The sequence below is a fragment of the Bos javanicus genome, chromosome 19, assembly GCF_032452875.1.
Source record: "Bos javanicus breed banteng chromosome 19, ARS-OSU_banteng_1.0, whole genome shotgun sequence".
Lineage (NCBI taxonomy): Eukaryota > Metazoa > Chordata > Mammalia > Artiodactyla > Bovidae > Bos > Bos javanicus.
The window spans coordinates 32145183-32168290 of NC_083886.1; the positions used below are offsets into that span (position 1 = coordinate 32145183).

General features: G+C 42.1%; 1 protein-coding gene across 4 annotated transcripts in view; it reads left to right on the top strand.

Moving 5' to 3' along the window:
- Positions 1-23108, top strand: part of MAP2K4 (mitogen-activated protein kinase kinase 4) — a 77708-nt gene that overhangs the window by 39652 nt on the left and 14948 nt on the right. For all 4 annotated transcript variants that reach the window (XM_061391109.1, XM_061391110.1, XM_061391111.1 and 1 more), the window contains 3 exons: positions 7770-7944; positions 17264-17383; positions 21846-21965. In XM_061391109.1, the coding sequence (XP_061247093.1) occupies positions 7770-7944; positions 17264-17383; positions 21846-21965 (415 nt within the window). The remainder of the gene's footprint in view (positions 1-7769; positions 7945-17263; positions 17384-21845; positions 21966-23108) is intronic.

Sequence of the window (23108 nt, forward strand, 5' to 3'; positions counted from 1 at the left end):
TGCTGCGTTACGAAAAGCCAGTTCCTGGCAGGTTTCCTTGGGAAACCTATGAGGCAGATACTCTGAAGTAGACTTGTTGACCTGCTGGAGAGGACATTAAACTAACTTTTCAAGGACAGGACACACAGGCGCAGTTGCAGTCACAGCACACGGCCTCTGTGATGCAGACAGAAGCAGCTGGGCGGAGGTGGTCCTGGAATATTCACAGGAGAAGTGCTAAAACATTCCTGGGAAACCACGAGCATCATCTGCTGTTAAACATCACCATCCGTCTCTCCTCAACAGCCACCCCCTAGGAAACAGCAGAGTGAATCTGGAAATGTATTGAGAGGTGGTTGGAACCAAAATAAGAACCAGCGTTTTGAGAGATTAGACTAGATTGTGACAATGGGAAGTGTGTACATGATTTAAAATAAGTAAATTTCATACACGAGCAAGTGAACAGAACCATTAGTTGGAGGCTTGACTCTGGTTGGAGAGCCTCTGTGTTGTCAAGAGAGCGTATAGACTGTTGGCCTGGGCAGGTGAGGCCAGTGATGTCTCCTTTACCTTCTGAACGCATTTATGAGCCATGGTCGTGATGGTGGATTTCTGTCCCTTGGAAGCCTCAGTCAGCGTGTTTGGGTCTATTTGGAAATGTTTCAGCCGTGACACCTGCCTGTAGTGAAGAATCAAATGTAGACAGGGGATTCTAGTGAGAGTGCTGGAGCTGCAGAGAAAACTCCCTTTGCTCTGTGATCTCAGGGACCCCCGCCTAGTGCCTGCATCCTCACCTGTGTACCTGAAAATGAGCCCCTGGTATAGACTTGATGGACATAATCACAGAATTAAGCAGAACTAAGCAACGATGGTTAGAAGTGGATCCAAATTAGGGTTCACCAAGAATAAGCAATGCAAGCCAGCCTACTATGTAGGTGTGTCTTGGTCTCACCATATGTGGGCACAGAGGAGGAGCACTCAGCCCGTTCCAGGGCTCTCAGGCACAGTTTCCTGAAGGACGAGACTAGATGAAGCTCGTATTTCTTTCTAATGGGATTCTATTAGTGTGTGACTCTGGATCTTGAGTACCAAACTGAGAAGTTAGGAAGCAGTAGGAATGGGAGTTCTCTTTTCTTCTTCCTTTCACGAGATATTTTATGTGTTAAGTGCCAACCATGGTGAATTGTATGCTTTAGAGAAGAATTCAAACCCACTACAATGACTTTAACTTTTAATGTTTCTATTGGCACCTAGAGTATACATAAGGAAATAGAATGAGATAAGGTTTAAAGCACATAAGTTGTGATTAAGCTGGTTGATCATAGTTTACACAAGCTAACAATTTAACACTCCAAGGTTCAAAAATACACTAGGTTTCAGTAGATATATAAAATACATGCTAAATGTGTCTGCTAATAAAATTTATTTCTATAAAATCTTTTTTCTCACTGGCTTATTTGGATAAACGCTCCCCCCAAATATTAAAAGCTTGAGAATATAGTTTCATAGTTATGTGTTTAAAAGACAGTTCACACAGTAGTAGTATCAAACATTAGCTATAGGTTAGGAATGAAAGTGGTTCAGACTCTTGGTTCATATTTGTTTGAGGAACTAAAATTCTGATTTTGTAAAAGTAATTTCATATTTGTAGTACAAAATGATATGTGAGTAGCAGCCACCTGCTAAAACATTAAAAAAAAAAGGTGAAAATATGAAACATAGAAAATTAGGACAACTTAATGCTAAATGCTATGTCTGATCACGAATAACAGTAACAGGGTAAAGAAAAAAGGTACCCAGGGTTTCTCTTCCAACATTGCTGCAGAGACTGCCTGTGGTAGGGGACCCGCCCTGAGCCTCTGGTCTCAAATGCAGAGAGCATCTTCAGTCCCTTTTCTGTCCTGCCCCCTCTTGGTAACCACAGAAAGTAACTGGGGAGGGGTGGGAGGAGGAGGAGACATGGATGCTGACCTGTTCTGCTGGGTAGTGTGTCATTCTGAGATGTGTTGCAGGTGGATGCAGGGAAGGGTTGGAGCAGCAGATGGACTGGGAGATGTAGTTTGTTCGTGCTGCTGTCAGTCGAGAGCACAGTGCTGGAGAACAAGGAGACTGGGGGTGGTCCATTTGCCTTGGGAGCAGCCAGTGTTCTGATTGGTGACGCGCTGAGCCCTGGATGCCTCAGCTGTGGGCTTTCAACTATAGACATGTGACAGGCACACCCCTTTCACACAGAGTGGGGTCCAGGGAAGCCAGTCTGTCTCTCTCCCTCTCAACAGTTTTATCAAGGGGTAATGGACACAGAATAATCTGCATGTATGTCAAGTGTACGTTTGCTAAGTTTTGCTGTGTGCGCCCATGAAGCCATCACCACAAGCAAGAAGGCAGACATGTTCATCATCCCCAAAGTTTCCTCCTGCCCCCTTATGGTTTTTACATCTAGACATTTGATTTGGTTCTTCTCTCCATTCTTTAGTTTCTTGAACACATGGAATGCAGTCATAAGCACTGTTTCATTGTGCTTATCTGCTCATTCTTGCCTCTCTGTCATCTCTGGGTCACTTTGAGTTGATTGCTTTTTCTCCTTGAGATGGTTCCTAGTATCTTGCTTCTTTGCATCCTTGATTTTATATTGCGTGGCAGATATGGAGTGCTGGCTATTTTTATATTTTACGTATTTTTGAGCTTTCTTCTTTGGTTAAGTTACTCAGAAATACTTGGATCCTTTTGGGTCTCCCTCTTTAGCTTTGGTAGGCAAGACCGGATCCTTCCGTGTGCTTTCTTGAATTCCCCATGAATATGGAGTTTTCTACTTTGCAGGCGGGGATTGTTGTATTAGCTTGGGTATCCTTCCCTGTAATGCTTTTGGGTAGCTCTTTCCTCAGGCTTATGTAGGTTCCTCATAAGCTTGTGCTGATCAAGGGACCCCTCCTGCGTGTCTCTGGGGTTCTTCTGTGCAGCTCTCTTATCCAGCACTCTGCCTTGAGAACCCAGTCTCCCCAGATGCCCAGACCCAACACCTTCACGTGAGGGTCTGCCTGCATCTGCCCTCCCTGTGTTGCAGTATGTGCAGCCTTCTCTAGGCAGTAAGTTGGGGTGCTGTAGGGCTCACCTCGTGTATTTCCTGCTTCTCAGTGCTCACTGCCCTTTGCTGCCTGCTGTCCAGGGTTTTCAAGACATTTCCATATATTGTCTGATTTTTTAGTTGTCAGTCTGTCTCCTGACGCTCCATAGTACCCTGAACACAAGTTTCATAAGACACTCTTTGTGAGATGGGAGGAGAGGTATGGAATTAGGGAATCATATATTCAATGCTTTGAGAAAGAGCATCTCTGAATATGATATTGCACAGCATTCAAAATCACTTCCCACATGGATGATTAGCATTTGTAATTAAGTAGAAGAAATCATGGCACTTCTTAAAAAGGATTGGAAAGTATTGAGGAGAGAACAAATTTGGATAAATAGGCAACTGAATTACTGAAAAGGGTGATAGATGAGAAAAAAAAAGACAGTGCTAGGAAACTGAAAATGCAGTGGTGGAGTGAAATCCATATGCATGTGGAAGTGAACTTAGATGGTACTGCAGGATGCAAAAGGATGTGGTGGGAATGATTAATTCTAAAATGCCCCAGTTACTGCATTTTTTGCATGTATAATTTCTTAAATGTAGTAGGAAGGTAAACAGCACCCTGGAGAAATATGTGTAGTACAGAACAAAGAGTTGATAAGGATGTTAACAGAAAAGGAAGTTTTTAGCAGAAGCAGTGGACTTCCCAGGTGGTGCTTGTGGTAAAGAACCTACCTGCCGGTGCAGGAGATGTAAGAGACGAGGGTTTGATCGTGGGTTAGGAAAATCCCCTGGAGGAGGGCATGGCAGTCCACTCCAGTATTCTTGCCTGCAGAATCCCATGGACAGAGGACCCTGGAGGGCTACAGCCCATGGGGTTGCAAAGAGCTGGACACTGTCGAAGTGACTTAGTACAGCATAGCAGAAGCAGCAACAACAAAACAAACACTGGTGTGGGAGAGCTCTGCTTAAGGGGATGTTATCTCAGGTGGTTAACCAAAGAAGAAGCAATTGTTTACCGAATAGCTGAGAACATCCGACTCTAAGAGTAATAGATCAAAATGCCTCTTACAAGTGATCTAGTCACTGTTCAGGTTGGCCTGAAAAGGTGCGTGGGCCTGGCCCAGGGGGCTCCTGCCCCTGGTCCTGCGTGGTCAGTGCAGACAGACTCCTAGGCAGTGAGATGCAGCCACGTGGCTCGTGTAGTTGCACTCATGTCAACAGTGCGTTCAGTGACATCTGTAAAGCAGGAAGTGTGACAGGTCACTGTGTAATAGTATAGGAAAATGCGAAAGGTGTACACTGAATTGTTCATAGTGCTTTTCTCCCCTTATGATCGATTTCCTTTCTTAAATTTCTCTTCTGCCTGTGTAGCTGCAGGAGAGATTCAGATTGGGTAATCCGGTTGGAAGAAGGGATTCAGGTGCTTGTCCTGCTGCTGAATTTGCACAGCAAAGCCCTGTATGTAATAGACGTGGTGGTGGTGGGGGGTGGGGCTAGAGCCATCCCAGGTCACTTTGGCTGTGCCGTTCTGTGTCTTGAAAAAACAAGCCCACCCTCCTGTGTACAAAGCCACAGGCAGCTTTATTAGACACATTAGATAGAAATAAAACTTTTCTCTGTGCCCAGTCTGATTATGTTCTGGAACATCATGTCACAGTTGTTTGACTTTTTAGGTATCAGTAGGATTTCAGAAACTCATAGATTAGTCTGGGTCAAAGAAGGGACAGTAATTAAAATACACTAGTGATGATTCAGTATTAATGGACAAGTTGCTCATTTCTGTCCCAAAGAACAATTATCAGAGAAAGTACTCAGCCATTCAGATGGCTGACAGGCACTTGAAAAGATGCTCAGTATCACTAATTACAGGAGAAACACAAACCCAAACTATAATGATGTATCACCAACCTGTCAGAATGGCCATCATCAAAAAGTGTACAAGTAGTAAATGCTGGAGAGGGTGTGGAGAAAAGGGAATTCTCGTACAATGTTGGTGGGAATGTAAATCGGTGTCGCCACCATGGAAAACAGTATGGTGATTCCTTAAAAAACTAAAAAAGCTACCATATGATCTATCAGTCCCACTCCTGGGTGTATATCTGGAGGAAAAGACCCTCTCTTTTGAGAAGATATGTGCACCCTAGGGTTCATAGCAGCACTATTTACAATAACCAAGACATGGAACCAACCCAGGTGCCCATTAACAGGTGGTTGGCTTACTCAGCCATGACAGAGAATAAACAACTGCGATTTGCGGAGCCATGAATGAACCTAGAGAATATTATACTTAGTAAAGTAAGTCAGACAGAGAAGGGTAAATATACACATGTGTGGAATCTAAAGACATAATACAGATGAATCTATTTACAAAACAGAAACAGAGTCACGTAGAAAACAGATGTATGGTGCTGACTCCTCCCGCCTTGGGGATGGCATCACGTAGCATGTGTCCCTGTGATTTTCACAGCTCTTTTCCTGTCTAACCGAGGAAGTGGATCTCTGGGTAAAAATCACGTTCTCCTGTTCATCTTTTTCTTTCAGCAGCTTTACTGAGGAGGTATCACCCATACACCATACAACTCCCCCATTTAAGCTGTATGATTCTATCGCTTTGAGTATATTCAGAGTTGTACATCTATCACCTTACTCAAAATTTGTGAATGTTTTCATTAGCCCGAGAAGATAACCCACATCCCTTATCTGTCAATCTGTTCACTTTCAAAAAGAAAAAAAGGAGCTTATCCAGAAGCCATACAACAGGTCTACAGTAAGCTGAACTGTTTGCAGAGATACTTATAATTCTAAAATTTGATCTTTGTGGCAGTGTTATAACTGTTGTTTTTGTGTGACTTTATGTAGCAATGAAATATTCATTTCATTTCTCAAGAATGCTAATGGTAAATGTTATGTGATACAGTGTAATCATGAGTGATAGCCTTTGCTGTATTCTGTTGGCTGGAAACAAGCCACGGGTCCCCTCTGTGTTCAAAGAGAGGTGCTTACATAGAGATGTGGATACTAGGAAAGTGGAGGTCACAGGCACCACTTTAGAGCCTGTCTGCCATGACCCTCAGCAGTAGGCCAGTGCTGACTATTTCACCAGTGATTAAACTGAGCCATAGAGATTTTCTTGTCAGTGGTCATAGAACAGTAGTCATTATATATGAAACTTCTTTATGTTAGAATATTTCCTGGCTTAATCTCTCTACCTACTTCAATGGAAAAGTAGGTAGAGACCCACTTGCTTAGATCTGATTCCATCTTAGGCAGTTCAAGCTTCACACCTGAATGGTCACTTATGCCACTGGTTTCTGGGCTTCCTGTGACTCAGGATGCTAGGTATACATAGTACTGATGAAAGTGTTTTGTAAACTGAAAAGAACTTGTATGGATGAAAGCTGATACTGTGACTTATTAAAGTTATGGTTTGAGAATCTGACATTTGGAATGCTGGTTTACTAAGTTTTTATTTAGACAAAGTGTATTAACTTTTTAACTATAACCTTGACTCAGATGTTACTGATACTGGTATAAATATTATTCTCGGAGAGTGATTTTAAAATTCTAAGTACATGAGAAGCTTAAAAGTAACTATAAAAAACAGTCGTGCTAATCTGAGAAAACTTCCTAAATTTTGGAAGAAGAAATAGGTAACTGATCATGTTCTTGCTTGTATAACGAGATCAAGTTTTAAAAGTTTCTGATCATTTAATATGAAATGGAAAAACTGTAGATAATAGTCAGTGGAGTCTTTTTCTTTATGTCTGCTGCACTCTTTGATACAGTTCATTCCTACACATGGGTGTGTATGCAAGAGAGAAACCAAAAAACATGACTGATGTAACATTTTTCATTGGATTTGGTGTTTTACGAAGTATGGTTAGAAGTTAATATTTGATCTCTGGCTCACATTTTGGAGGTGCTTTTTTTATTTAATGAAAATCTGTAACAAGTGAGTTCTTCTGTCCATGAAGCTTTTTTTTCCCCATCCATTGCTCTATCTGCTCATCAAGGACTGAGAGGCTCATGTGTCAGTGTTCCTCTTGGAGCCAGCTGGCTAGCTGTTTAACTGTTCTCCCTCCACAGCATGGCGTTAACAGGAGCAGGGCAGTACCCTGAGGTGCTAGCTCCCAAACTTTGCTGGCATCACCTGGGTGTCTTAAAATACCCTGTTTTCTGACCTCTGTGCCCACATATTCTGATTTGATAGCCATATGATGATGCCTGGGCATTGGGAGTGAATACATATCCCCAGGTGCTTCTGATGGATGGCAGAGTTTGTGAACATCTAGCTGTACTAAGGACCGAGGACCTGGAATAATCCATGTTGGGTCAAGCAGCATAAGAGATTTTTGAAAATGAGGTTCGTAGCACCTGGGATTCTGCATTTGATAATGCAGTTTTCAAAGTCTGGAAAAGACCTTGTATTTGGAAATGAAACTGTGTGCAGTAGGAGTTTCTCCCACAGATGGAAGTCTGGCTTATGAGTCCCATTAAAGCTGTTGGTCAGCTCCCTGAGTTTAGGCCTGTCTTAACTCATTGTGTGAGAAACCAAAATGGCACTAGCAGATGAACAAAGAAATCCCAGAAACTCAGACTGTTTTAGTAACTAATGACGAAAGAAATTTTCCCATGCATTAATCAGTGCTAGCTAAAAAAGAAAAAATAAAGTCAAAACCTATTTAAAATGTGGAAAAATTGCTTCCTAATATCTTAACAGAGAGAGACTGAGAACACACAGCATTGAGTCGTCAGGAAAACTGAAGATCTCCCCTGAGCAGCACTGGGATTTCACTGCAGAGGATTTGAAAGACCTTGGAGAGATTGGACGAGGAGCTTACGGTTCTGTCAACAAAATGGTCCACAAACCCAGTGGGCAAATAATGGCAGTTAAAGTAGGTGATGCCCGCGATTATTCTGGGTACTCTAATCTGTGAGGTGTGGTGTCTGGGCGTGGCAGTGCCACTGTTCTGTCCCTGCTGTCCTGGTTACACGTGGGGCTCACACAACTCTTCCTCCCAGTTCTTCCGCGCGCGGTGTTCTTAACTGCTAGCATGTTTTCTCTCCTCTGGAAACATGAATTGTGACCTGTGCATGTTCCTTGCACCCCTGGCATGATGCATTAACGTGTTTTGAACTCCAGGCCCTTCCGCTGCCAAGGTGAGTTCCGGTCGGGCGGCCACACCCCGGGGACCTGGGCGGTGCTGCGGGGCGCCAGGCGGGAGCCGGACGAGGAGGCTGCGCTCTGGGTTGGGCGGGGTGCGGGGCTAGGGCTAACAGCAGGCTCACTGACGGTTTCCCGGAAACCACGCACATGCTGTTGCCACTAACCTCAACCTTACTCGGTCCTGACCGGCTCGGCTGCTCTGTGTGTATGTCGTCTCCACTCCGTAGGCCCCGCGCCCAGGGCGTGCTGACACGCGTCCTCTGTGATGGTGCTGTTGCGTCTGTCAGTACTGTGACTGTCTTGAGTGGCCACACGTGCAGATCGGCCCGCACACCACCGTACCTGGCAGGCTGACGTTGGCACCTGGGAGGAGCCGATAGTTTCCACCTGACTCCCCATGTCCGTGTAGTTTGTTCATCTGTTCATTCAGATGTTTAACTGAATGTTCCCTCTCTGTAAGATATTTCAGGAAAATTGATGATGGCTGGGGGCAATTTAAAATGAAAAAGGGAAACATGAGATAAGGCCACACTCTCATCGGACTTAAAATTCTTATGGGAACAAATACTTTCCCAGTCTGTAAGAACTGAGAATGGATTTGCAGACAGACTAAGCGAATCATCTTCCTGTTAGCCCCCTGATTTGAGAGGTTATCAAAATGACTTGATGAGAGGAGTTGCCTGTTTCCTGCTTGACTTTTGGGAGTGGATTTGTGTCACATTAATCTAAAAACGCTTCCTGTATTGAAGTTTATTGTGAGTGAGGTGTTTCTCTTTTAGCCTCCATCACTGTTGAGCAGTTTTCTTTGCTGGTTTTGTAAAACTAATGAAAAATTGATGGTGGGATGAAATTGTAGGATTCTCCCTATGGAGCCTAACCTGTTTTTGGCCGTATTTCTTTTACAATGTGGTGAGAGCTATAGACTTTTTCTTGGGAAGATGCTTACATATAAACATTTTGCATGTAACCACAGACCTGTCAACATGCACAGGCTGGAACCTCTGCTTTGGATTATCTGTTGAATTAAATGTTGTTTTCCTTGGAATGTAAAATAACTTCTCTTTATGCTGTGCACTGTAGTGTGAGTGGAAAGAAAGTCATTTTATTTAGATTGCTCTGCACAAGCATTGCATTGTTCTTATGTACTGTCCGTGCATGACACTCACTTTTACATGGCAGAGGTTGAAGGAAAAACTGTCCTGTAAACTGAAGTTCTAGACTTTTCTCCCAGATGCCAGGGAAGGTACTTCTAATAATTATGTCCTGCTTTTTTCAGTCTGTGCTTCACTCTGTTGATCAGCAGCATAATCTGTTTTGGTATATGGATAGACTGTAGCCATGGTGAATACGTTTTAAAGGTACACAAAGAAGTTCCTTCATTTTGATGTTGAAGATTTTCATTTTAATTTGCTGACATTTGCAACTGTATAATGCTTACTCACGTTTTGGAAGAATTTAAGAGTGAAAATTGGAAACTGTCTGCCGTCCGTCATCTGACTGAGAAACGCTTCTCAGGCGGTCTCGGGACCTGCAGATGGACGCCTGTCACATCTGCACTCACCAGCTGACACTGTCTCTCTATCACCTTGAATTCTCGAGCAAGCATGATAATTTAGCATGGGGGCTGCTGGGAGGACAACTTAAAAAGAAGGAAAAAGTGAGACGTGGCCACACTCTCGTTGAACTGGATAATGTGCCATTCCAGTCAGGGTATTGATCGAGTATAACGATTGGAATCTGTGAATTCGAATAATGATGGAAGAGTAAGTGTTTGTGCATTCATGTAGTTAAAAATTGACACCCGTTTGATTACTGATACATGGCCATAACTGCACATTTTAAATGTATTGTTGTTGGTCTCTTTGAAAATACTTAGCTTTTCCTCACACCTGAGAGAGTCTATGTGCTCTTCATTTCGGCTCACAGACCAGATCGACAAGTACAGATACACAGAGGCATTGTGTGATTAAGGATTTAGGTGTGACTGTTCACATGGACAGCTCTATTCCTGATCAAGCGCTGGGTTTAGCTCTGAGATATGGAGATTTAAAGGAACTGTGAGACAGCGGTTCACACTAGGGAAATGAGATGGCCACTTGAAGTAACTCCACATTGTCGTCTGACGCACTTTGGGAATGTATTGCCACAGGGTCTTTTAGAGGTCAGGAAGGACGTCCTCTGACACTGGCCCTTTGGGCTTGGATCGGCATCCTCTGCAATAACATTTCATGCCCCAATGTATGGTGGAATAACCACTGGATGAACACATGAGACACGCAGTCACCATCCTCTGGGAGGGAAGTAGGTGTGTGCTTAGCTCTCTGGCAGGGCTGATTGTCCGGGGAAGGAGCCCAGGGTTCAGACCAAACAATTGAGGAAGCAGTCAGGGTTAGAGAAATTCAGATCTGGGAGAAACCCCTAGCGGAGTTAGTCCCAGATGATCAGAATCTGATCCAGGCAAATCCAGGGACACTGGAGGGAAGAATCAAGAAGAGCTGTCTGTGGCTCGAGTAAGGATGGACGACTAACTAGGATTGCCACCCAATGGCCGGAGGAGCGACCTCATGCAGGCCTGGACCACTGCTGCCCTGTTGGTAGGTCCAGATTGACTTCTTGAAGGAGCTTGCCCAGTTCTTGTTTGTAGGGAGAGTAGGAAAGAATGAAAATGGAAGGGAGGGGGAATAAAAGAGAGTGAAGATGGAAGGCAGTGGGGTTAACAGGGGAGTCAGGTTCTCATCTCAATGGAGAATGGACCTGATCTGACCGTTGGGTGGGGTAGGGAGGTGTAAGGATTGTCATTGTTAAGATGAGCTTTGAGTCTTCTAATTGAGAAGTTATCTGGGTTGATCAGGAAAACAGACCGGCTCTTTGAAATTTGCTGCATAGGCCACACCAAGTTAGTGATGTGACCGTACATACATTGAAGGGTTTCAGGTGTTTTCCATTTCTTGGTTATCTGCCTGACTTGTTCCTTCTACCCTCAGTGTTTTTCTCTACTCTTCCAACTTTCCTGTTGCATTGGTTTAATTGTTCCTGATCCTGAGCTGGTAACCTGATCTTGATTCCTGCATTCTTGCCTCTCCTTGGTATTTAGATCTTGACGCCAGTGTCCCTGACCTAGAATTGAGACCTAGGTTAACCCGATGGCTGCTGGGAAGGGCCAGAGCCTCCACGTGCGGTGTCAGCACCCACAACCCTGCCCTCCCTGGCCCACGTGATCTCCTCACTTGCAGGCCTCCTGTGTGGACAGGGCTGCTGTGGGAGGAGGTGGGGGTCTGCAGAGCAGGGCTGAGTTTCATTTCCCTGCCACTGCAGGTAGTTTTGTTGATTCTCAAAGGCCCACAGTGCTAGTATTTGATTATCCAGATCACCTGTGGGATGCAGAAGCCATGGCTATCTTTTTTTGAATTGAGACTGAATTCCAGTGTCTTAAGGTCTCATTTGGCTAGATCAGGGGGCTTATTAGGAAGACCAAATGGATAGCCCCATATGATTTCATGTTGCTAATGTTGCTTGAGTGTTGTGAGTGAAACATGTCGTGGAGCACTTCCGGGGAGGGTGGATCCCAAGGAAGTGGCAGGGCTGTGCGCCCCGCCCCCCAGTCCCTGGTGCTGTGGTGCTAGAACTCCTCGTGTGCATGGTTTCTTTTGTTGTTGCTCCCAGTGTTTTGCTGACTGTGGGTTCTTTCTGTTGACAGAATTGTATGTAAACCCCAGCAAATACAGTAGACCACATTAGTGCTCTTCTGGTTGTCGTGATGGAGCGGAGTTGTAATGTGTTTGTGCTCTTCTGGTTGGTGTGTGTTGTGATGCCTATCCATGTCAGAAGCCCCTGGGGTGACAGCTCTGAGGAACCTTTGGTGTCCAAGTGGGATGGTTTAGAAATGGTCGCTCTAGGTGAATCTAATCAGCCCTTCAGTGTTTCTGAGGACTCTGAATACCTAGTTTCTGAAAGCCTTTGTCTTCACTTGACTGACCCGACTGAATTGTGATGTAGGACTGTATCCCAGCTTGTATGTAATAGTTATTTGGAGAAGCGCCTGTCTTACCGCACCTCTCTCTTAAGTGAGAGATGTTTGATAACACCTCTGCACATTTTCTGCCATTCTTTGTTGTCTCACAACCATGCCTCTGAAACTGTGTATCAGATTTCTCTCTTGTCTCACTGTATTGTCATGGCTCCCAAAGTGGTGATCTGTCATTTACGATCTTCAGGCCCTTACGTACTTCAGTGCTGAGGTTAACAGTGTGCTCTTTACATGTGGGTGCTGTCATTAGTGAAGGGGAAGATGATACCACACTTGTCAAGACATATCAAGCTTGTCTTCAGAGCAGCTCGTCCCATGGTGAGGTAGCACGTGTTTTTGGAACTGATCTCACAAGTTGTCTGATGATGCACAGCAGAAATACATAGAAGGAATTCAGTATCCTCAGTGAGAAGAAGGGCAGGTCCTGCTGTTAATTTGATCAAGATACATTTGAAAGTTCATTAAATAGATTATAAGGACTTGGACGGGCTTCCCAGGTGGCGCTAGTGGTAAAGAACCCACGTGGCTATGCGGGAGATGGAAGACGCCTGTTCAGTTCCTAGGTGGGGAAGGACTTGGATGGTTTTGCAATTAAGAATTGGTATTCTTTCTTCCTGCCTTAGTAAAAGTGTGTGTTTTCATAATTTAAAACAAATGATTCAACACACACAATTTGTTATTCTTTGGCATTAAAGGCAGTTTTGCATTTGTGATCAGCATTACATTTACTTTTTTTGTTTTCCCTTTTTTAAAAACGGTTTGTTTTGGCTAATGTTGCCATCTTCTTTGACCTTATTAGTGACAGTATTGTGAGGTATCAGGGACATTTTTGTGTGTGATCTGTTTAATAGACTCTAGCAGCGAAGGCTGAGATTCTTGCTGCCTCTGTGGGGCAGAGAATCTTTGTTTTGAAATGAGGAAACTAAGAATGCCTAGGATTTCCTGCAGCTCAGAGGAAAAGGGCAGCCCACGGATGCTCTGCAGTGGTTTCTGGGGTTTCTGCCTTTGCATCTGAAGTGAATTCTAGACGTTGCTGCTGGGAAAGCAGCCTATTTCTTTGTAAGGAGCCAATGTTTGTAAGAATCCGGGGGGCCTTGGGGATCTGAATGTGATCCTTGCTCCCCTAGCCCCCACCTCACTAACTGAGGTTGATCTGAAGTCAGCCACTGAGTGGCAGGGGAGTCTCCTTTGTGTTTTATTCTTAGATACTAACCTTAGGAGGAGTGTTTGGCAGGGAAAGCGTCATGAACAAGGTTGCATGTCTGGCATAGCAGTGCTCGTGTTTGTGGAAAGTGGACACTTTGAAAATACGTTTATTACAATTACATTGATTAAGAAGTCCTTGTCCTCTTCATTGTTAGATTTTCAATGAAATGCTGTCAAACCGTCACTCTGTCCCTCTTTAGTTTCTGTGGAGGAGTCTGCCCGAGATCCTGTGCCTCGTGCCGTGTGGGGCCTCAGTTCCCCGACCAGGCGCTGGACCTGCACACCCTGCAGTGGAGGCGCAGAGTCGCGTCCGCTGGACCACCAGGGAAGTCGCGCCTTATCTAACTTTAAGTTTTGGATATCAGTAAATGAAAATTTCTTGTAACTTGAGGCATTTATCAGCACATTGGATTTCTAAACATTCAAATTATAAGAGAATTTAGGTTGGCTTCACCTCTGCTTGCATTTCCAGCGTCCTCGTGAAGGGACAGCTTTATAAGCGGAGGGAAGTTTGTTCTCCCTGACATGCTCCACTTACTTATTTCAAATGGGAGAAATCTTTTCCATACACATTGCTTTGATGTTCATTTAGAAAAACTTTCCTGGTAGGGACTTTTATTACTAAGTATTCTGTCACATGACTCACTGATTATTTAAGTGTTCTCCAACGTGAATCACTTACTGAATTATGAACTAAAATCATTAATTGGAAGCTACTGCTGTTGTAGGAGATGTATGCTTATAGTTAATCCCCTCTTTGAGTCCTTTAGGCCTTTTGAATTAGTTTATTTTATTAATTGCTCACATATAACAAATGTTGCCGTGCGACCGTAAAGCTTCAGTATAACTGAGAGCTAGCTGCTCTTGGTCAGTCTCAAAGAATTGGGATATAATAGCAGTCGCTCCCTTTGCTCTGCCCGTCACTTGGACGAGATGTTCAGAAAGCGTGCAGAGGTTCTGCTCCTGGACAAGTGTCCAGGAGCAGAATCTGTTTCATGTTTGAGCAGCAGGCTCTCCAGCAGCCACAGGTTCTCTTCTACGCTGGCAGTAGTGCTCAAGAATATTTTACAGATGAATAGGTTTTCCTCCCATGCTCACAATCTCAAATTATAGCTGTGCTAGGAGATTTGTCTCCAGTTTGGTTAGTAATAATCTTGTGTATCAGTCAGATACTGGGGCTTCAGTTAGGCCTGCAGTTCAGTAGTAACATGTATCCTTTCTGCAACAGCAGCAGCGTTTTTAGAAATTGGTCCTCAAGAGCCAAATATTGATGATAACTACTAAGGTTTATTGTAAATTTAGAAAGCCATCTAACCAGTGTATGGAAAGAAAAAACAAACTAGCAAGGAGGGCATCTTTTAAAACAGTGTTTTGTAAGTGTGTGTATTAGTATGTTTACACTTGTAAATATAGAAAAGTAGAAAAAAATAGTGAAAGTGAAAAAAAAATCTTTAAATCTATTAATAGTGACAATTCTTCAGTAGATCAAAATCTTTCCCAACCAGAGGGTCATTTGCTTTTTCTTTCCTATTTGTTTCTAACTATCGGAGAAGGCAATGGCACCCCACTCCAATACTCTTGCCTGGAAAATCCCATGGACGGAGGACCCTGGTGGGCCCCAGTCTGTGGGGTAGCTAAGAGTTGGACATGACTGAGCGATTTCACTTTCACTTTTCACTTTTATGCACTGGAGAAGGAAATGGCAACCCACTCCAGTGGTCTTGCCTGGAGAATCCCAGGGACGGTGGAGCCTGGTGGGCTGCCGTCTATGGGGTCGCACAGAGTCAGACACGACTGAAGCGACTTAGCAGTAGCATTAGTTCTTTGTCCTTTAAATTTAGAAACATAGGATTGTTAAATGTTTTTTAAAAGAATTACTTTCCCAAATTAGTATTTCCACAGCTACACTTTTAAAGTAAAGTGTAAAGTGTTAGTTGCTCAGTTGTGTCCCTACTCTTTGCGACCCCATGGACTGTAGCCTGCCAGGCTCCTCCGTCTATGGCATTTTCCAGACAAGAATACTGGAGTGGTTGCTATTTCCTTCCCCAGGGGATCTTCCCAATCCAGGGATTGAACCCTGGTCTCCCGCATTGCAGGAAACCACCTGAGCTACCAGGAAAGTCACACTTTTAAAAGTTATATTTTTAAAACAGGAGTTAATATAATTTAAATGTTTATAAAAATTATCAGTGTTTTGAACAAATATAAATTACATTTCTGGACTAATTTGACTTTTCAAAAATATCTCTTTTGAGCAGACATTATGCTAATGTTGATATAAAAGCAAGAATATTATTCTCCAAATTATGAAAATACACAAATGGAGGTGGGGGTGCGGAGTTTCTTAATTTTAAAAGTATCAGTGTTACTTGTTTTTATGTTTCATTCTTTCTCTTTCTTTCTTATTTATCTGGGCAGGACATTCAGTGTAAGAGTTTAAAATCAGTATATACAGATGAATTTTAATTTGTAAATTTTATTTGGTATGAGGTACTGTAGCTAGCAAGCAGGCTATAGATTTTAAGTTATAAAATAAAATTTGTTTGTATTTGGAATATATAGAGTTCTTCATTTAGTGTGGAAAAATGAAAATGAGAGACCGACTTCTTTTCCTTATATACCTGCTTATTGTCTTGTCATGTGAAATACATCTTGTATACTCTGTGCCTCTGGCTTCTCTTCTGTAAAATGCACTCAAGAATTGTAATTGACTGCCTTCATCCCTTTCGAGAGCGAGGACACGTGCCTTGAAGTCTTTGGAAGACTAACTGCCACCTTGTGTATTTTTGTATACTAACTTGCCTTGTAAGTATGTGCTGTGTATTGTTCACAGTGGCGTGGTGTGACATTGTAAACTTTTTTATGAGAACAGCAGCTGTTTGCATGCCTCCACGTGAACCTGTAACTTTGTTACTGTTTCACACTTTCTGAACCTGTTTCTTTGCTGTCAGTAGTGGGAACTGTCCTCTGAACATCTCCGTGTTCAGCACGGATCCTGGGTGGGCAACGGGAGGCGGGGTCCTGGTCTTCTGTGGCTGTCTGCTGGTGTTGTGCAGAGACGGTACTGAGGGGGCGTGGGGATGGAGAGGGACTCGTCACCTGAGGGGCAGACAGACAGCCTTCTGCTTCCTCACTGCCAGGTTTGCTTCCACACGTTATGTGCCCTGCAGTCTGAGTCATGGGTTGGAGGGTCAGGTAGAACTTTGTTTCTAACATACAGAAAGTGTGGTCAAGGGGGAATGCCAGTATAGGGTTTGGGAGACTCTGGTTGTAGCCTGGGGGCTGGTTCTCACTTTTACCTGTTCTGGGCTGTTTTCCACGTGTAAAGGAGGAGGCGGCTGGGCGTAAGGACACAGGGGGAGCGAAGGGGGCCGTTCTTGCACTGAAAGCCTCGCTTCCATACTGTTCTGAAATGGTGACTAACAGTATGTAGAGTCCTCAGAACTCCTGAGGATTGTTCCGTGTGAACTGGTTCAAGGCTGGCTCCTCAGGACGTCCTTTGTTTTTACACGTGGGGCTGGTTTTCAGTGCCCCACAACTTGGTTGCATTCCTGCCACCGTGATCAGAGAGCACTTGTGGTTAAAAGCCTGGGTCCCTCAAAGCATCCCTAAGGGCCGTACTGTGCAGGTTTTTTTTTCTAAGTGCTATTGTGTTTTTCAGTGATAAATTGTTCTTATAAGGAAGATTATAATTTTTGTGTGTGGTTATTTAGTATTTGTGAAGTTTGCTTGGAAATTTTCAATCTTGCAGAAGTGGCTTTTCTCTAGTTTGTCGTTTTGTGTTTTTGTGATGTCTTTTGTCCGTCTTTTTCAGAGAATCCGGTCGACAGTGGATGAAAAAGAGCAGAAGCAGCTCCTCATGGATTTGGATGTAGTGATGCGGAGCAGTGACTGCCCATACATTGTTCAGTTCTATGGCGCGCTCTTCCGAGAGGTAGGAACAGGCCATGTGGGTCTTAGCTGACCAGTGGACAGCTACTTAGAATAAGTAAGAGAATGGCAGCATTTGATTCTCATCTTCAGTTAAATGCCTTACATTAGTAATATGTTGATTTCTCAACATTTTAGTATATCACCGTGGTAATTTACTCTTAATTTTTGCTGCTCGTGTTCCTTGGGTTGGGGGTGAATTTCATACTTCAGCTAGTTAGTTATTTTTTGACTGTCATTTGTGAATGCCGTATTTCCTTCTTCATTTATAAATATTTTCTGTTTTTTAAGAACCTGGCACATCAATTGGCTTCTAAATATGTTACTGTTTTTAGATCTATCTCTTTTGTCCTTGAGCTCCCTCAGTACCCCCCAATCCCCTTTTTAAACCTTTATTCATTTCCATCATCACATGTATCTGCCTTTAGCACAAGCATTTATTTGTGTCCACCCACAATCCTGAGTAAAATCCGTCAGACAGGGAAATTAACAGCAATGGTAGAAATCCTTTCATTTTATTCCATTTTCTAGATTTTTATATAGAAACTAGAGCTTCAATTTCTTGGTTTCAGGATCATGTTTCTCTTTTGGCCTCGGCCTATTCTGTGTCCTGATGTAGGTTATCACTTCTGCCTCCAGCTCTCAGCATACTTATTGGCTTCCGGTCACCTTGCTACCTAAAGCAGGAAGTGAGTCAGGAAGTAGAGCTGGAGCTATCAGTGAATACATGTGGTGTCCTGGACAGTTGTCACACGCTTGTGATGTTCATTTAGAAGAATGGGACTTGAGCTGAACTCTTAAGCATTTTAAATACTCATTCTCATTTTGAAAATGTTAGGACGAGCCGGTACCGGCGGGTTTGTTATGAACTGGTGAGAAAAAAATGTGTCCCACCCCTTCTCCTTTTTGGGTCTGGGTCACAGAGAGTATAGTCTTGGTTTTGTTATTGTTATTGACTTAAAAAGTACTATGTTGTAAGACTGAACTGAATGTTACACTAAATAGAAGTATGTACTAATGGAAATATGAACTCTTACAATTAGAGAAGACCTTAGAGGTTCGACAATTAATTCTTCGCTAGTCCTGAAGTTTTTATGCATTTTTCTGTACTCTTGATAGATGATGATAGTAACTGGTAGCATTCTCCTTCATGATACTGCCATCCCTTTGTTGAATCACTAAGTTAATCACTAAGTAGTTCTTTCCAGACTTCCTTAGCTGCTTCTCCTACCCTTGTACTTTTGACCTGAGTGTTCATTTTTATGACCTGGTCTGTTGAATTTGTTCACTTTCTTCCCCATTTCACATAGTGTTACATCAGTCACATCGGCACCCATAGTCAAGTATACAGAGGCAGAGCTGCACCCTGCACTGAAGTGTTACACACTGGCATTCTGTTTGCAAGATGATGAATCTGGAACTTTGTTCATGTTGCACAGGTTATATAAGCGGCAGTGACATTGGCTGAATTTAGCCATCTCCTCCCTTTCTGACCCTACCTCTGTCATATCTTTTCCCTTTCCTTCCCCGCATCTCCCCACTGCCCCCAACACACACACACACACACGTTTTCAGTGTAACTATGGAAGTAAAATTGACAGTTGGCTGCACTGTGGGATTATCACCATAGTCAGGATGGTGAATGCACCCGTCTCTCCTCAGCTTCCTTGTGGCCCATAAGTAATGCGCACTCCTCTCTACTCCACTGTCCTCAGGCAACCGCAGGTCTGCTTTCTGCCATGTGAATTGATTTGCATTTTCTGCATTTTTGTGTAAATGGAACCATACAGCATGTACCACTCTTTGGTTTGTTGTCTTTCACTCAGCATAATTGTTAATATTTTGCAGTTCAGTTTCTTTCAAAGAGTTCTATTCAGGTTATCTGTTTCTTCTTGAGTGATACTTGGTTGTTTGATTATATTTTCAGAAATCTGTGCCTTTTATCTAACCTGTCAAGTTAGTTGGTATAAAGTTATTCATAACAGCTCTATGCTATCATTGTTATACCTGTGGAATCTTTAGTGATGTTACCTCCCTCTCTCTCTCTCACTCCTGATATGATTTGTATCTAATTTATTTTTTCCTGATTAACCTGGCTAGACGTGTTGCCTCATTTATTAGATGTATTCCCAGCTGTTTTTTCCTTTCCAAATGAGTGGTGTCTTTTTAACCATTTCATTTTCTAGGTGCTTCCAGTTGGTATATAAAAATTATGTTATTGGTTTTGTCTGGATATTGTCTCTGAAACCCTTATCTTGATCTTAGTAGCTAAATTTTGCTAACCTCCACCTTCCTGTTCAGTAAATCCACATTCAGTAATTTTTATTTTTGTGTTTCAATTGTGTGGTCATCCTGTGTTTTGCTTGAACATGGAAGTAATGTTGCTGTCAGTGCCTTTTGAGGCAGCTCTGACTATTCCTCTTTTTTTTTTTTTTTTGTAAACGCAGCTCATTGCTGCTGTCCCCAGTTATGGCTCAAAGGAACTGCCAGGAGAAAAAACGTTTCCATTAGTTATGTGCCCTAGAAACTACGAGGATTTCTCCCTCATTCCATGATCGCTCTTTGTCTTTTGGTTGCTTTTATGTTTTCCATCCTTTCCCCCTTTCCCCTCATTATCTTAACTCTTGTTTTTAGCCCCTGCTGGGCACTTTACTTTGTGCTTTACATAAGTTAACTCATTTGATCTTCATTAGAGTCCGCTGAGGATGGGGCTATCCCCATCCTGAGTTGATGGGGCCCAAGCTGATGCAAGTAGAAAGTGGGAGAGCCTGAATGAGTACATCAGGCCTTCACACTCTTAACAGTGATTTTCCCACTTTACTGTTACTGCAGTTAAGCTCCCTCCTCACTGTTTTTCTAAGTAGGTGGGTTAAATGTATTTTTTCTCTAATTAAGAAATTCTTGTAAATCTGTTGAAATGGTGTCTTTAGATAAAAATAAATTCATGTGTGTGTGTTAGGTTAATAGTGTTAGTCTCTTGTGAAGGCTGAAGAGCACTGAAAGCAGAAAGAGATCTCAAGAGGAAGGTTTGGAATAACTGTAAGTGCAGGTTCCCTGTGTCAGATACGCTTTACAAAGTGTGGAGCTGCGTGACAGTGGTAGCAGACAGTTCTGTTTTAAGAGTGAGATTGTTCATCGCAGCAGTCATGACAGCATGTGCGCTGTCTGCATGTAAATGAGGTGTCCTGCACTGTAGGTGTTGTTAGGAGAGCGGAGTTAAGTCAACTGGATTCTGTTTACGGCTGTGTCACTGTTTAGCAGTGTCGTTCCGAACAAGCCGCTTTACTTCAGCAGGCGTTGATCTCTCAAATAATCCAGGCCAAGTGTTGGGGTGGGAGGTCTGTGCGAGAAAATCTCTGAAGATATATCTGGATCCAAAAATTAGTAACCACATGCAGAATTTTGTAAAGGTAGTTTTTGCCATCATCCCAGTATCTCTTTGCATTCTCCAGGTGCGTTGTAGTCCTTGTTTACATGTGCACACAGCTGGCAGCGCTGTAAACATGGTGTTTGCTCACAGTCGTGTTTGCTCATGTACGCCTAGTGAGCTGTATGGCTTTCAAAATAATTGTATTTAATCCTTTTAATAATGTACTACTTTTTCTTGTGAGATCGTTCAGAGGTTTCTAGTTTGTTTTTGTTTCTTTTTTCCTTTTATAATTTATGAACTATTTAAGTTAGGTTTCTAGTCAGGGAGTGAGCCTATCAAAGAGTATAGGCACTTTAATTTCTCTTGTTTTATTGTCAAATTGCATTCAGGCTGGTTTAAAACACCCTATAGCGCTGCCAGTAGGTTTTGAATGGTTTGGTGTGATTATAGCCAGCATTTGTTCATTTAAGGCGTGTTTATTGAGCCCTTGTCCTGGTGGACTATGTGTTCCAATAGGAAAGATGAGTGAGAAACATAAGCAGAGAAGAATGGTATTTTATATTAGAAGATGGGGAGCACTCTATGAGTAGAGCAGGTGACGGGATGTGAGGAGGATGACTTGCCTGGGAATCAGGCATCTTCAGCCTTGGCCACTGAGAAGGTAGTGTTTGAGCGAGGACTTTAGGCATTGGGTTCGCTTTATGTATATTTTTTTCTTTCTTTTTTATGAATTTGAGAAGCTGACATAATATCTCAAGATTACTGTAATCTGTTTACTTTCTTAGTGAGAACAGTTTCCCACATATTTTCTATTTTTATATTTAATTTTGGCAAAGTTTGAAAATTTCATGAAAATCCAAAGGTTTTCTATGTAAGACTGTGCCTGTCCTTAAAATTAAGAGTGGAGAAAATTGGGCAACTAAATTTGTGTTTGAACATGAGAATATTCAATCCAGGGCTTTAATAAGGAACAAAAATTACCACTCATTTAAAGTTAAAAAAAAATTCTTCTCCCTTTGTATTTCTGTTTTAAGTGAAGGAAAGGTGTGCTTAATGTTAAGCTGTGTAAGAGTGACTTGTGTCTGTTATTTTGTAGGGTGACTGTTGGATCTGCATGGAACTCATGTCTACCTCGTTTGATAAGTTTTACAAATATGTATATAGTGTATTAGATGATGTTATTCCAGAAGAAATTTTAGGCAAAATCACTTTAGCAGTAAGTACCTGGTTTTCAAATTGTTCGGGCTATATATACTTGCATAAAGATGCTGCTGGAGTTATGAATGTCCTTCACAGAATGTTATTGACCTTCCTGGAAAATCATTTGTAAAAGGGAAAGAGACAAAGTCTCTTCTGTGGGGTCATTAACAAAATAAGTCATGAGAACAATTTTCAAAGTACCGATCTACAGATACTTTTCATTGTTGAAAAGTACATATTGAAGTCGTACATTTCAATAGTAAATACTGCAGTGTCCTTGTCATTAAAATCGTAGTGAGCCATAATAGATTGTGCTGTAAATAAGGCTAGAAAAAAGCAATTTTCTGTTCCTCTTTCCCTTGTTACTTTAACTATTTTTAAATAGGTTATATTATTACAGTTCTCCTTAAATTAATTAGAATTGCAGCAGTTTCCCTGAAGTTCTTTAAGTGAAACTCTTAGCCCAAGTCTATTTTCTTTTGCTTTAAGATTTGGGCTGTTCTGTCTAAACTAAAATTGTTGACCAGCAATTTCAGTTACCAACATTACTACTAATTTGATAAAATAACTTTTACCATAGTTCAAAAAAAAGAAAAGAAGTACTGTTTTGCTTATGTATTTATAGTTTTGAAAGTGAATTCACGACCATTTTCTTTCTTGTTCTTGTAGCTAACAAAGGTCATTCACAATTTTTTCATAAAAAGTAAAACATTTTTAATAGGGTATAATTAATAAGATTTCTTAGAAACCCCTGAGAATGTGAATTAATGGTGACCTGGGTTAGTGGATGTGTAAACTAAACTTTATAGGAAACTGTAAGATAGGTTTTCTGGTTTCATGTAATCTCCTCTTTCTTCCCTGCCTCCTCCACATCCAGTATGGTCTGCTGTTAATTGTCAGTTTATATGTTTAATCACTAAAGGTTAATGTTGCAGTATATAGATAGCCTCTGAACTGTTTTTTAGTTGTAAGAAATGTGTGTGTATAATTGGGCTTTAAAAAGTCAGATTAAACCTAGTCATTATAATATTAAGATTCATAGATCCCATGTTAATAATTTATTTATCTGAATTAATGGTTAATTTAAATGTTTTATGAGCTAAATGTTAAGATATATACCCTTTCATATAATTTTATAAAAAGAAGCTGTCTAGTATAA